Source organism: Perca flavescens, chromosome 13, assembly GCF_004354835.1.
Source record: "Perca flavescens isolate YP-PL-M2 chromosome 13, PFLA_1.0, whole genome shotgun sequence".
NCBI classification, from domain to species: Eukaryota; Metazoa; Chordata; class Actinopteri; order Perciformes; family Percidae; genus Perca; species Perca flavescens.
In genome coordinates, this window is record NC_041343.1 from 4980111 (window position 1) to 4995903 (window position 15793).

General features: G+C 43.1%; 1 protein-coding gene across 1 annotated transcript in view; it reads left to right on the top strand.

Annotated features, from left to right (window-relative positions):
- The first annotated feature begins 444 nt into the window (after positions 1-444).
- Positions 445-15793, top strand: part of jam3b (junctional adhesion molecule 3b) — a 45020-nt gene continuing 29671 nt past the window's right edge. The window contains exon 1 of the mRNA XM_028595843.1: positions 445-586. Within this exon, the coding sequence (XP_028451644.1) occupies positions 445-586 (142 nt within the window). The remainder of the gene's footprint in view (positions 587-15793) is intronic.

Sequence of the window (15793 nt, forward strand, 5' to 3'; positions counted from 1 at the left end):
AAGAACCCCAAACAATTCCTGCAATTAACTTTAGGGGTATTACAATGTGTCGGTCATACTCAACAGTGGATTTATAATGGAATGGAATATCTATAGCTTTTTATCTATGCCTATGGTTTTCACTACAATACAGCTTATTAGATCTGTGATATTGTCTGTTGACACTTTGTGTGAATGTGGTCTTTCAAACGTACTTTGCTCTATTCACCTCTAATCCACCTAACAACACATAAAAGACTGGAAGCTGGTGGTTTCCTATCTAAAGCTCCCAGCTGCCGCCTACCTACAGTATAAGGCCACAGTAGTAAAAGCCTCCCACATTGTGTCAACTATAAATTCTTGTCTGCGTGAGTGATGCTTTCGGTAGCTATGGAAACCTAATATAATACATACCTCCTCCCTCCCTCCCTCTCTCTCTCCTTCCTCCTCTCCCACTCTCCCTCTATGTCTCTCTCCCTCTCTCCATCCACACCAAAGCTCTTTAGGCTACTTTGCGCATGTACGGCCAGTCAAAGCGAGCATTGCATCGACTCCAAGATGGCGAAAACACGTCTGGCTTGCCTCCTGACTCTCCTCTCAACTCACTGTAAGTACAAAAATCATCGCAAACTGCCTGTTATTTTTCCCATGTTGTCTTCGAGGAAAGTGGCCGTCATATGCTGTTTATTTCTGCATGTGTTTGGTCGGGATTTCACACCAGCGTCCGGCATAAACTAGACAGTAGCTTCTGCCTCAGAAGTAACCCTATCTGGACGCAACTAACGTTAAACTCAAGCCAGACTGACAGCAAGAGCAGTCTCTCCGACGCGAAGTAGCCGAAACATAGTTAATAATTCTGTTAAGGAAATGAAAAAAATATAGTCGCCATTTTTGATACAATTTACTGTCAAACTGACTGGCAAATGTAACGGCTCGAGCGATGGTTTTAAAGCAGATATTGTTTCTCAAATCCATCAGTTTTAGTCGGGGTGGTGTGGCTGTGTGTGAAATAACAAAGTGTCTGAATGTAGCCACACGATAAAGCAGATAGCGGGACTAACCGAGCCTAAGTGTTCAGCTCTCGCATCTGTTCAATTAGCGGCGTGTTCGGAGTCTGGTCACCGGGGCACCACGTTTGTCCTCACTCTGAAAAAGTTTCAACCTATCAAGTTTCGAGAAGGACTTTGTTTTTGTCTATTAAATATGAATTAAGGCAGTTGCTGTTAACTATTTAACGTGGGTTTGGAGCCGCGGTTATTGCAGAGATGTCGAAAGTAGTGATGCGAGATAACGGTTTTTCCTGCGGCGGAATAAAGCAGGCTGTCCGCGGGAGGAGCCAGCCTAGCCAGCCAGGCCAGTGAGTGTCCTCTACCCCCTCCTCCTCCTCCTCCTCCCCCGCTGCTGCTGCTGCTGCTGCTGGACCCTTTCAAACAGCACCAGAGCCGAGCTGGTAAACACAAACAGCCGTCGGAAAATCAATTCGTTTCAGTAGCCCCACTATAAAGACCCGATAACCTCTGTCTATCAGATAGCTGGTACGGGATACCATGGATCGTAGTAGCCTAGTTCATTTTAACACACACGAGCCCCCCCCAAAAAATCCCGGATTTTAACATTAAGTTGCGTAACGTTACGTATTGGACGATATTTGGTGAATAACGCAGTGTAATCATTAGTTAACTAGATGCAATATAATATGTAAGAATCAAATATTTTTACTCCGCCGGTTTTATTCACACTCGTCATATTTGTTATAGAAAAGCAATGGGCCACTTGTTGCTGTGCTATGTAACCTAGTGTAGCGATTTATTTATTTTTAAATCAAGATGGTTTTACTCCTCTCTGCTCTTTCCTCCGAGCCTGTCAAAGACTCTCAACTGTAGTTTATTAAAAAAATTCGGGAGCACGTAAAGCTATAGATTAAATACCCTACTGTTAATTTATTTAGATAGATTTGCTTCAGGTTGAAAAGAATGAAATGGTTCATGAAATGGAGCGACTCACCCTTCATGACATCCCTGATAATGACAACCCTACATGTCTGGCCATATATTTAATGGTCTGAAGCCTTTAGGGAAACGTTTTAATTTAATTAGGGCAGGGGGTATTGTTGGTTTGGCCTTGCTTTGAAATTTAAGTAGACATTTTGTTTTATTTTAAGTGTAACAAATGTTTTTGAAAAAAAAAACATTTGACTTAAAACTAAATGTTACAAATGCATTAACAAACTGAGTACTCTTTCCCTGTGTGTGCATGTAAATAGCTGTGCTTTTGGTAATCATTTTTGCCACAACCTTTTAGTCTGAAATGTGTTGATTTTCTCTTGTTTCCACTGGGTAGATCAAGGTGTGAGAGGACAGGAGATACTGATCAAAGAGAAGTACAGGCACAGGAACCTCCTGTGATCTCTCACGTGTGTCAATTGGCTTATTCTCTGCTTTAATCAGGAAAAGCAGCGGAGCTTGTTTGAAATCTGTTGCTGTAGGCCTATACTATCTGGCTCTCTTGACACACCTTGAGGCTGCGTGCTTATTATTTTTATCAAGCGATACATTTCAAAGTCAGTACTCTTAATGATGTTCCCCTGAGTAAATGTGTGACATGGCATTGAGGGAGGGGGGGGGCAGTGAGCTGGTGAAGATTTAAGAATTTCTTTTGTCTTGCCTGGACAGGGCTTAGCCATGTGGCCGACTGGCTCCCAGCCAGCATCGCCACTGTCTCTAGAAACGGGACAAATCTGGCTAACTAAAGCTGGTCACAAGCTGTGTTATGAATTACTACTTAGTGCTGAAACTAATAGGCACTGACTGTAATTGGAATTTGTCTTGTATTTAGGTAAAGCTATGCTCCAAATTCAGTTATTTGATGTTCCACACTGCGAGTAAGAAATTCAGAGGAAGCAGTGTGCCATTTGCTTTGCTTCTTGTTCTGTAGCTCACACTCTGTGTTGTTTTCTGTGAGTATGTGCTTGTTATTTTTAATTCACAGCATTGTTTTTTTTTTTTTTTTTGGTAGCCATCATTTTAATGGCCAAGCAATCCCAGCCAGTTCGGCTGAACACAGAGTGCAAATATCAGCCCAGTCATCTGTCAGCAGAGCCAAAGACGAGGGCCATTGTTATTTTAAGTACACATGCTTACAGCAGACTTTCCAATCTGATCTAATGGAATGCATTGACATTTTCCATTGTTGGCTTCACCTGAGCCATTACACTAAAAATATTCCAAAGAAAGTGGTACGCACTTAAAGAGGACATCTGCTAGAACCCTCCTGCCAAGCGCGTGGCCAAGATATGTGGGAGCTTGGACGATGCTCCAAGTGGATTAGTACAGAGCTAATATAAACTTTGAGATCACTGCTTTCTCGTATGAAACACCTGTATTTGTGTAATTATGTGGCTCAACAACAGAAAACTTTATCATTAACTTAACAAAAGTCTAATTGTGAAAACCTGGTAATTCACAATTCATACCTGGGGAAAAAAGTGTTGAAATTGATTTCTCTTCCTGGACAATTGGCATGTGTATGACTTGACCTTATCTTTGTGTTCACTCATGGCTGTCAGCCTAATCCAATTATTTATCCGAATGGATAAGATAAGGCAGAAAGCTGTCCGCTAGATTTGTTGTTGTTCTCTGCTGATAAGTTATGCATCACTCAGAGAGCTTTGAACATCCGCTAACCCCAACATAACTGGGGTGCTCACCGCGTGACGTTCAAACATTTGTGTATATTAGAGCCAAGTGTCGGCACTGCTCTCATTGTTTTGCATGTGTGGCGTAGCCGTTTGTGGCATGGCGGGCCCCAGGATAACTATGGATAGTGGCTCCCCTAGGAGCTGCATGTTGTCAGATGTTTCCCTACCCACCCAAAGCTTGTGAGCAAATGTTTGGAGCACTTTCTGAATGGCATGCACGGCCCCTGTGGGCAAGTCACATACAGTCTGACATTTTACTGCAGAGACCGTAAATGGCAGAGTAAAACAGGGACAGACAAACCGAAAGGAGTCCCTTGCTGCTGAGCATTTGTTTGTTACAAGTCAGAGTTGTTCTCTCCAGACGCCCCCTAAAGTGAGAGGTGTCTGTGGCGCAACACATTTATCATAGTTGTCATGTTGCTCTCAGCCCAGCAGGAAGGAATTCTACAGTTACCCTGGGCTTGTTTGCGCTTATTGCCTAACTGAGAGTTGTGTTATTATTTTCTACAAAATCACACCCTTTTGTAATCTCATTTTTTAGTCATCCATGTGGATATCTGTGCAACAACAGTCCCTCCATGGAATAAAGTCATAGGGGGCACATGGCCCTTACTGTGGAATGACCTGAAACAGCTGAGCAGGAGTGGGTGGCGGTGTTTTGAACAGCGTTGCAGGCGTAACCCTGAAATATCTGCTGCGTCCCTGCCAAACCTGCAAATGCAGCATTCCAAATAGGAAACACATGGAGGCAGAAACCTCCTCATCGTATGTGCACTGACTAACAATCATAACCACCTGTTTTCCTAAGAGATAAAAGGGACCCCTGTTGATGACTTGGCTGAGGTCAGAGCAGAAAGGGGGGAGTTGTGAAGAAAAGCTCAGCACTGTTGCTAGTTGAAGGCGTTCAGAAAACAAGCTGGGTGTGACGATAGATACGTCTCCTGAGACAGAAATCCATTTTAACAAGACACAGAGAAGCGTTCAGCACCTTCTCGTGCTTTTATGATTTTTTTATGATTTGTTTTGTGTCCCTCGCAGTAAGCTACAGCAGATGCCGAGGTTGAAAGGCGAACACTGGCGCGCTCACGTTCCAGAAATGGCATCGGCATGTGCGTGCTTCAAATGTCAATAAGACAACCATGTGAAAAGAACCGTGGGTCATAGCCTCCGGGCGGTACACACTGGCCAAAAACTCTGTGTGAAAATATCACACAGGTCTCGGTGTGGAGCAGGAAGGTTTCTTATAAGGGTTTGCAGATAAACAGATTCACTATCAGAGGTTTGGGACAAGAGAGGGATTCATGAGAAAAAGAAGTGAACCGTCGTCCTGTCTAGGATAATGAGCTTTTGGAAATGATTCTCCTCCCGAAAGGACTAAAAGTGGTTGTTTGTTTTGACAAGACATTACGTTCGATGTTTAGGCTACTTTAGATCAGCACGATAATCTCCCAAGATGCCTCTGCACTGGCTGCCCGAGCTCAGGGCAGCACAACAGAGCTTTCCTGTTTAATGATCTCTATCTGTGGTCACAGAGTGGCCTGCAGGGAGGAAGCGCCATAGCAGTTTTCTGGATACTGACCGACCACATCAATAGGTCAAAAGCAACCGCCATCGATCAAACATTGGGATGCTGTCAGCTTAGTGAAATAATTAGGGGTTTCATTAATTGACATGGTGGAGGCAATGAACTACATGTGGCTGAGCCGCTGTCGCTCGGAGAGGAACAAGCTGGAGGCTGTGCTCCTGCTGAGAGTCATAACCAGATAATCGCTCCGGATTCATCTTTTGTTTACCAGGCTGTAACAAAAGGGCAATTACTGATCTAAAAATAGCCACAAGGCAGAGTCATCTCACAACCTCAGGTGTTTGATCACAGTTGATTCCAAACCATTGGGCCCAGCATTAAAATGCAGATACAGTAGCTGTACAATATCTCAAACAGCGCCCTCAGCTTGTTCTGTTTCTTTTCAGTTCCAGGACACTTTTTTTTTTATTTAAACGTGAACGATAACAACAGCTACATTGAACAACATTACAAGCTCATCCTGATGGTGTCAAGCCACATAGGGATTTTAAAGGACTAATGGTGGCAGGAACCAGACCCAGGTGAGTCCTAATATCAAACTAAAATATTAAAATCAACTCTAAAGGCAGCCAATGCCTGGCTAAAAGCTTTGCTGCTGCATTTTGAAACAGCAGGCAGGCTTTTAACCTTCCTGGGAGTTGACAGAACTTCAGTAATGAAAAGAAATTTACGACTTTAAAGGCATTTCTTGGTAAGAGGAAATATGACTGCACAATCTTTTTGACCCGTTTGTCAGAAATTAGATCTGGCGTCTTTTTTTCTTTTTTTTATCCGCTTTTTGTAAATCTCATTGTCTGGATTATATTGAAGAACCAGTGAAATGGAATTGGACCGATGACCCATGGCCATGATAATAACAAGATATTGGGCGGGGAGCTTTTGGGTGATCACAAACACAACTGTGTGTTACCTTGGAGACCCCAGCTTTCCACCATTATGTAGGTGGACTACATAATGTCCGGCCTCTCAGTATAGAAGCAGAATCAGAAAATTTTTTTTATTGCTAGGTAAGTAGCACTTGGAATTTGCCTTGCTTGATAGTGCATACATAAAGCATATTTAAACATTAATATACAATATGTTAGGGCTGCTCAATTATGGAAAACAATATAATCACGATTATTTCGGTCAATATTGAAATCACGATAATTTAACACGATTACTCGTTGTAATATTTATGGACAGGATATCGAGGCGTAGTCGGGGTGGGGAGGGGTTGCAGTTTGGTGGGCTGGGGATCTCATCGCTGCTCTTTGCAGATGATGTGGTCCTGATGGCATCATCGGCCTGCGACCTTCAGCACTCACTGGATCGGTTCGCAACCGAGTGTGAAGCGGTTGGGATGAGAATCAGCACCTCTAAATCGGAGGCCATGGTTCTCAGCAGGAAACCGATGGAATGCCTTCTCCAGGTAGGGAATGAGTCCTTACCCCAAGTGAAGGAGTTCAAGTACCTTGGGGTTTTGTTCGCGAGTGAGGGGACAATGGAGCGGGAGATTGGTCGGAGAATCGGCGCAACGGGTGCGGTATTGCATTCAATCTATCGCACCGTTAGACGAAAAGAGAGCTGAGCCAGAAGGCAAAGCTCTCGATCTACCGGTCAGTTTTCGTTCCTACCCTCACCTATGGTCATGAAGGCTGGGTCATGACCGAAAGAACGAGATCCAGGGTACAAGCGGCGAAATGGGTTTCCTCAGGAGGGTGGCTGGCGTCTCCCTTAGAGATGGGGTGAGAAGCTCAGTCATCCGTGAGGAGCTCGGAGAGAGCCGCTGCTCCTTTGCGTCGAAAGGAGCCAGTTGAGGTGGTTCGGGCATCTGGTAAGGATGCCCCCTGGGCGCCTCCCTAGGGAGGTGTTCCAGGCACGTCCAGCTGGGAGGAGGCCTCGGGGAAGACCCAGGACTAGGTGGAGGGATTATATCTCCAACCTGGCCTGGGAACGCCTCGGGATCCCCCAGTCGGAGCTGGTTAATGTTGCTCGGGAAAGGGAAGTTTGGGGTCCCCTGCTGGAGCTGCTCCCCCCGCGACCCGACACCGGATAAGCGGACGAAGATGGATGGATACTCGTTGACTTCTGGAAAGATGTTGCAATTATTGAACTTAAAAAAAAAACAAGTGGAAAAAGTTAAATAAATCAAAAGTAAAAAAAAAAGTAATACTTTTCCTATTAAAACTTGATTTTTTTTTCAATCAGAACACGAGAAAATAAGAGTTTACTTGCAAAACGGAATGAGCTAAATACATGTTTTTCTCAATTCTGTTTTTGTGATCATGGGGAGCCGAAATCATGATCACGATTAAATTTCGATTAATTGCACAGCCCTACAATATATATATATGTATAGGTTGAGGAAGCTGAAGAATGACTTTTGGCTATTGTGAGTGCAGAGTTTTCTGCTCTGTGTCATCACCTTGGAACATGATAGTTTGGTTTTTGGTTTCCAGTTTCAGAAATGTCCACTTCATTTTTTTTTGTAGGGCGATAACAGAAAAGCTGCAGCATGTGGAGATCTCATCTGAGGAGCTGTACCTGTGATCGATAGCAGTGCTGCAAAAGTCCCTGGTTTACCACTAGTTATTATTACCACAACACCTACCTTGGTTACAGTAACTAGGAGCACTTGAGCTTGAAGCGCTTTCCCTTTTCTTAAATACGACAGCCTGTAATTAGGAGGTTTCCACACCTCCATCCACCACGCCCTCCAGGTTCATGTCAGGCCTGGAACATGCTGCTGTGGAGGCAGTAGGGGGGGGGGTGATGCACCTGTCTGACATGGCTATAAAAAATGATAAGCATGTAACATCTAGTTTCTTAAATAATTTTAGGCACATGCAAGTGGTGTCCGTGTTTGAACGCAGGCTGTTTGACAGGAGGTCATGCGAATGGTTAGTAGTAAATCCAGCCGGAGACACTAAATGTCAGATAGAGGACTTATGTGAGTTACTGGCATCCTCTGGGAGGAAGAGCAAAATGGGTTCAAAACAGCACAGCAGTGATAGATGAGGCTTGGTGAGTGAGCGAGACCTAGACCTTGATGCTCATAACTTAAAAATAAATAAAATTAGGAAATTATTTATTTGGAGCATGGCGTTTTCAGACTCGGCACGCACCGAATGGAGCTCAGGGAGGACCATCAAGTCTAATCTATCGCTTCTAATTGAAAAGGACAAACTAAACATTTTCTTAGTCAAAGATTGAGCTCAGTCTTCATCTCTTAAAAGAGGGGCTCAGTAGCTCCATACTTGGCTGGCCAGTCTGCAGAGAGTGCTTAGGCTCAGACATGACACAGAACTCTTGGTGCTCATCCAAATTAGTTATTAGTGATGATTAGGGTGTGTGTGTGTGTGTGTGTGTGTGTGTGTGTGTGTGTGTGTGTGTGTGTGTGTGTTAGGGCTGCACAGTATATAGTTTTTTTTATCGTCATCGCAATATCAACTGCCGATAAACACATCGCGAAAGAATGCCACAAATAGCGAAAGAAAATATAAAAAAAAATGGCACTTTAAAATTTCACTGTCATTCCTTTTTTTTAGTGGTGCCTTTTATATACAATTCAATGTTCAATTTAAATTTAATTCAAGCTAAATAAAAGAATGTTGGATATCATTTCCGTTTTATTGTTGAAATAAGGGCACTTTAATATCTGTTTATTAATCGTAAGTATTATTATTATCGCGATATTGGACGTTATCACATATCGCATATTTTCCTCATATCGTGCAGCGTGTGTGTGTGTGATAACGGTGATGCAGTGGAATTCTCTGTCAATTGAATGTTACTTGTTTCCTATGTTGTCTTTTTGCTTCTACAGTTCAGTGAGGCATTCTCTACTGAGGTACTATGAGATAGAAGCTCAGCATCATCTGCATAAATGAATGTCTAGGTGAAGACGGACTGGGATGATCTCTTGGTTTTACTACTATTAAATTATTCACTTTTTTTTTTACTTAGGGATTAGTGTAACTTATTGACCTGACCTTGCTGTGTTGTTTGTTCAGTAACATCATGTCTGTATGTATGTTGTTTGTAATGGTAATGGCAGCAGCATGGGGGTTGGCCCAAGCAATATTTTTCACACTGTGGAACAATAACTTATCTTATTCTTAACACCATCTCAAAATAGTTCAGCTTAAACTAATATAGGACACCGCTGACTTTGAAAAGAAATCACAGGTTAGATTTGGGTTTGAACGAGTTTGCTGCAATGGCCTCAGCCTGCTCTGGAATCTGATATATGTGAGTATTTCCAACCCTAATGGAATTCAAATGTCACTTTGACTAGTTGTGACAAGTCACAAGACATTACTCTCAAGAGCTCAGGAAGCTTTTTCTATTTGACCAAAAGATATATTGTGTTCTATTAAAGGAATAGTTTAACATTTTGGGGGAAAAAAAGAGTAGGGCTGGGCGATATGGCAAAAAATGTGATCGTGATATATTTTCCCATTTTGATCCATATCGATATTTATCACAATATAATTTTTTGATAATACTGCCCATTCTAAGTGCATACTGACTGGAGCCAGAAGAAACCATGTCTTCAGCTTGAGAGGATAACGTGAGTTCATGTCCACGTCCACCATCACTTTTGTTGCCCTCGGCTTCGCTCTTGCCGTTGAACACTTTTCCCTCGTCAATATGTGTTTCCCCCTACCTAAACCTGAACCAACCTTATCTCTAACCATAACTATGGATGGTTGCGCTACGCATTTTACCAGGAGGGACACACTATTCGACGGGGGAACACACTTCCACACAATACCGGCAACTCAAACGCTCACAGTAGGCAGTGGGCATGCCCAGCATCCAAGGCGAAAAGCCAGACTCTGGCAGTTGTGTTATCGGGGAAATATGTCCAAAGCTTATCATCATTATTGACCTGAAAATCCTGTTTCAAAGTTGTTTTATCGCCCAGCCCTATTGCAGAGTCTGTTATAAATGAAGCTACAACCAGCAACTGATTAGCTTATCTTAGCACAAAGACTGGAAACGGAAGGACACAGCTACAACAACTGGCTCAGTTGAAGGCAAGAAAATAGCACTTACTTAATTAACATGTTATATCTCGTTTGTTTAATCCGTGCAAAAATTCTCCATTTTACTTGGGGTGATTTGATGGACTATTTCTCGACCAGGAGCTTTAATTTCCTGAAGCCTCCCAAAATATCAAAATACTCCTTTAAACTAGTAACTGAGAGTAGACGGACAATACAAGTAATATTTTTTTGTGCTAATTCCAAAAGCTGTATTGTAGCTATGATCAAAAGCTGAGCTGGAGAAAGCCCACCAGCACCACAGAAGTACAGTGTGCATTCAGCTGACTGGACAGAAAGAGTTGGCAGATTGTAACCAGACCATCTGGCCATATGGTGTCAGGGCTACCCCTTCCGGGCTACTCAGTGGTAAATATGTTGAGATTGAACTGGAATTGATAGCACTGTTTTAGAGCTTGCCAAAATATCTTTTGGTAGAGGGTAATCCATTGATCTGAATGGTATTGATCGCTTACACCACTGGCTTTTAGGTCAAATGGTGAAAAAGTCCAAACAACAAGATGATCGTGAAGACCTCCAGCTGAGTGCTCTTCCTCTGCTTCTACTAAAACACTCCCTCATGAGCTGCGTGAAGAACTGTGCTCGTTCAAAGGGTTGTCGGATGTCACAGGAATAAATACTTAAAGAGAGTTGAAATGGTTGATATCTAGGGGCATTAATGGAATTTCTTGATTCTGTCAGAAAAGATCGCAAGAAAGATCGTCTATGCTTTTTAGGCTTTGCTGTGAGTCATGCTAGAGGAGAAGCTCAGCGTGCTCAGCACTGTTGCCACATGTGTGTGAGGGCATACTTGGGCTAAGTAAGTGCCTCAGATATTTGTCAGGATGCCAGACATAGGTGACGAGTTTGTAACGTGGCTGCTGGCCCCTGTCTGAGCTCCAATAGAGGGGGCTTTGCATGACATATGGCTCTGCCTGGTTTCTGTGTCGTTGAAAGGAACAGAGGCGAAAGAGGAGAAAGCGATTTGGGTGGATTTCACCATGACTCAGTGGTTTGTCAGGCATTTGTCATCATTGTGACAGGTCACTCAAAATGGCCAAGCCGAAGCCTTAAAGCTGATCAGAGACTTAAGTATTAAGTTGTGACTGTCCTATAATTTTTAGCTACAAAACCTTCATGGAGTGAACCAATGACATCAAACAGCAGCACTTAGAGGAGCAAAGTATTTTAAATGTACTTCAAATACTGTTCTCTGTGTTGACCTGAGTAATGGAAATCAAGAAAGGCAAAGAAATGACATGGAAATAGAGGATGAGCCAGTGAATATTCCACAGCCCATCTGTGTCCAGGGATTTCCTGAATCGTTTGCCATTAAGATTGTAATTAAACTAAATTGTCAGTTTCTCATCATATCCTGTAAGAGAGCGGAGTCATTCCCAAAATGACCATGTTATCTACTCTACCATTTCCTTTCACAAGACTGCTCCACTTCCAAAGTCAGATTAATATACTGTATTTATACAATGGTCATTATCAGAGCTTGAAAGGTAATGTGGAGATTCTTCACAGAGCCATAATAATCACAGAGCATTATTACTCTATGTGGGATTTTCCGAGACTTAAAACTATCCTTGCTGTGTTGAAAATGAATGCAGAATAACCAGAGATTTCACCTAAATTTTCTCCCTTTTCAAAACCTGGCACTTACATTGCCCACAATGCAACTTGACTACTGACTGACGATTTATCAAATTCCCTCTGGAGCCACAAAAGGCTTTTTTCACAAACGCAGTATCAGTGACCAACACCTGCTATAAATAGACTTTAATGTTTAAATATGTTTTTAAGTATACTGATTAGGGCTGGGCAATATATCGATATTATATCGATATCGTGATATGAGACTAGATATTGTCTTAGAAAGTGATGTACTTTTCTGAACTTAACCAGACTGTTCTAGCTGTTCTATTATTTGCCTTTTCCCCACTTAAACATTATGTCCACATTACGGATGATTATTTATCTAAAATCTAAGTGTGAAGATATTTTGTTAAAGCACCAGTTGTCAACCCTAGAATATCGCCGCAATATCGATGTCAAGGTATTTGGTCAAGAATATTGTGATATCTGATTTTCGCCCAGCCCTGATACCGATATATCAAATAAAATATCAGCCGATAAGCTGGTTGCACCTACCTGCTTGACAGAAAATCCTTACTGTATGGAATCTTGATTGAAACTTAAAAACAACTTGGAATGATCATGGTGGAGCCGTGTTGCCAGGGAGCACCAACGTGACAGATTTTACATTTAAGACACAACTGTACCTCGTTCTTCAGGGGCTAGAGTAGGTTCTTGATTAGTTGCAGTCCACGCCTCGTCTTGCTCACATATAGAAAACAAGGCCACATCTCAAAGTTATACCCTTGAACCAAAGAATACAAAGAGCACAGATGTGCAGTTCCTAAAATATTCAGCATACAAAAGCAAAGAGCCAACAAATAATTTATTGAGAAAATAAAAAAACAACAGCAGTACACACTCAAACAAAAGCCATTTAGTCGGCAGGGGTAAAGTTTACGGCGCACACAGGAGGCCTCAGAATATGTGTGTGCCTTTTGTGGATGGTGAGCAAGATGGGAAACATACAAACAGACTTGCAACCCCTGCACTCACCGCACTCCACCCCAAAGTTGAACTCCGGAGCTCCCTCACAGCCATTTCTTAAATATTCCGGCCCGATCTGGTTTGAGCGAGAACAATGATCTTATGGTTTCACGAGCTTTCCAACACACATTCAGAGGGCATCTGTATACGTGCTGGCGAGTGTTTCTGAACGGCCTCCGTCCAGCCAGTGCTCGGTGTAATGAATCCCCCACTTCCACCCCCACCCCTCTGCCTTCCCCTCCCACTCGCCTAGGATCGCTCATGCAGAACTGAGCGACTGTACAGTTTTTATCTCAGATCATCAACACTCAACATCATCAGTGTTCACATCTGTGGGCGGCTTCCTTTGGGGCGATTGTTAGCGTGGTAGCGTTGTATAGAGAGAAGCTCAGCTCTGCAGTGAGCGATGAGCTCTGAAGGACTGCAGCGATGTGCTGGTACCAAGCTAAAGGTTCCAGTCAGAGCTGAGTACAACACTCCTCAGGAATAGGACTGAACCACTTATGCCTCCTCTTTTTCATACGGTTTTCCTTTCAGTGTTTAGAAGGATGCATTTAAGCAGATTGAGCCTGGCTTTTGCCAATCAGTGGTAGTTATGGCTTATCAGGGCTGGGCCTGCTGAGCACACTTCCACAGAATCCAGTGCAGCCTGGAGATTCCATACTGTGGGGCAACAGGCTGACTTTCTAATTGATGGAATATTCTGCTCACAGTGACCCACTTCTAATTAGTTAACAGGCACACAGCTAAACCATTCCACATCCATGCTGCATGTGAAGCAAAAGCCTGTATGAGAGATACTTACTGGACCAAGCACCAGATGTGTGCAGGTTTTTGTTTTTGTGCGTGTAAACACCAGAAAGTGCCTTATGATGTGCTTCGTAAATGATCCCCGCATGGGTGTGTGTGTGTGTGTGTGTGTGTGTGTGTGTGTGTGTGTGTGTGTGTGTGTGTGTGTGTGTGTGTGTGTCATTAAACTTTGTTTTGATTGTCACAGGCGACACACTTTTCTGTGTAATCAACAAAATATTGAACAGGGCAGCGCATGTATGTGCATGCTCAGCCACAGAGCAGTTATATTTTACGCGAGCAGAGACAGCATGTGATGAGGTCGCCAGCTGTCCTCTATTCTTACCATGAAAGCACTTTGGTACTTAGCCATTGTTTCCCGGACCAGCAGGTCACACTGTCACTGTGTACAGCACACCTTTACTTCCTGTGTGACTGTACACATGGTGGTATAGTTCACGTCAGGGTCTGGTAACAGAATGGGAGGTACGAAATGTTTCGGTCGTTCGGCTGTCTGATGCCTGTCTGGTATTTCCCACGGAAACCCATCACGGATTCCTCCCCTAGCAGGTGATGGAAGTGGGGGGGGGTCAGCAGCATGAGCCTCAGATGGTTTCCCTCCCCAGCTGTTGTTTAAGCAACATTCCCTGTCCCACAGCTCAGCCAGCCTGTGCAAACTATTTGAGTCTAGAGTATGCCTTTATGCACATTTGTTGTTGGAGGGGGGCTGCTTGTTGGCAAATTCTTGCTTGGAAATTGCACACTTTGATGTCTCAATATTTATTTTAGGTGGGTTTTTTTTACATGGAAGGCACATAACGTTAAAAAACAACTGCCTCTTTAAATGAGTAACAGTCATGATTCATTTCCAGTCATGTGTCTTGCGAAATGGAATTTGAAAGTCTGTTTTCAGTATGTTGCCTATGAGCTGGCGTCTCCACCCTGTTTAATTGGGACTTATTTCAGAGATTGGAATAAACATATACAAAATAAAAACTTTTATGTTGATATTGTTTGAATTGTTAAATGTTAAATCGCAGCTCTCTCAAATTTTAACTTCCTCATGGTTGAAATACCTGACAATAAATAATTGCTTGTTGTGTAAAGCAGTGTTTCCCGACGTGGGGTTCCAGGGAACCCCAGGGGTCTTTTAGGGGGTTCCAGGGGGTCCCCAGCAAAAAGGGGAATCATTTTTTCACTAAATGTTTCACTAGAATTCCAGCCATAAGTAACAGAATGACAGAATGTATGACTATTTTGGCTCTGGGTTTCATACGCTTTCTGTAATAAAACATCTAAAAGCAAAAGTCCTATTGAATGGGGGACCCTGGGAAGAAATCTTATCAAACAGGGCTCCGTTGTCTAATTTGTGTCAGTTGAGGTGTCCTTCACATGAAAAAAGTTTGGGAACCACTGTTGGCACATCAACCAGCAAGAGCTTTCCAAAGGAGCTCCAAGACAAGAGAAAGTTGTGTCTCTTTTTCAAAAAGATCACGCAGCCCTTGTGCCATTACTTTCTCCATTGAAAGTCTTGCGGGCACACTGAGTGACCCCAGTCCCATCCACCACGCCTGCCTGTCAAAGCTCATTTCACCTGTGACCAGTCATCCCCACACAGTCACACACTTTTGGCGACCTCACATTCTGCACTCCTCTTCATACACTCCACATTAGTGCCTACTAAGGAACAATGAAAACAGTCAGAATTGCTTCCCACAGCGTTAGACAACAGTTGCCGTAGTTTGCGAGGGGCTGCTTTAAAGGAAATCTTTGTTAAAGACGGAGTAGCCTAAATCTTTGCCGCAGTGACGTGTTTGGTCCTTGACTCTTTGCTTGACCATGCTGATTGACTTGAGCTTAGTTTTGTTCCCACAAAGTCAGCAGGCACTCCCTTCCGCCTGGTGCTGAACATATTAAAATGCAAGCAATAATCAGACTGTACACTTCTCTAAAACTCTCCTTTTACATTGTATTCCCTTAAACAGCTTCTGGAGTTTGACTGATGATGTTCTGCAGTAATACAGTACATCATCTTTTGATGCTGGCGACTATGACTGGCCTTGTGCAGCCTATTGTTTGTGGAAA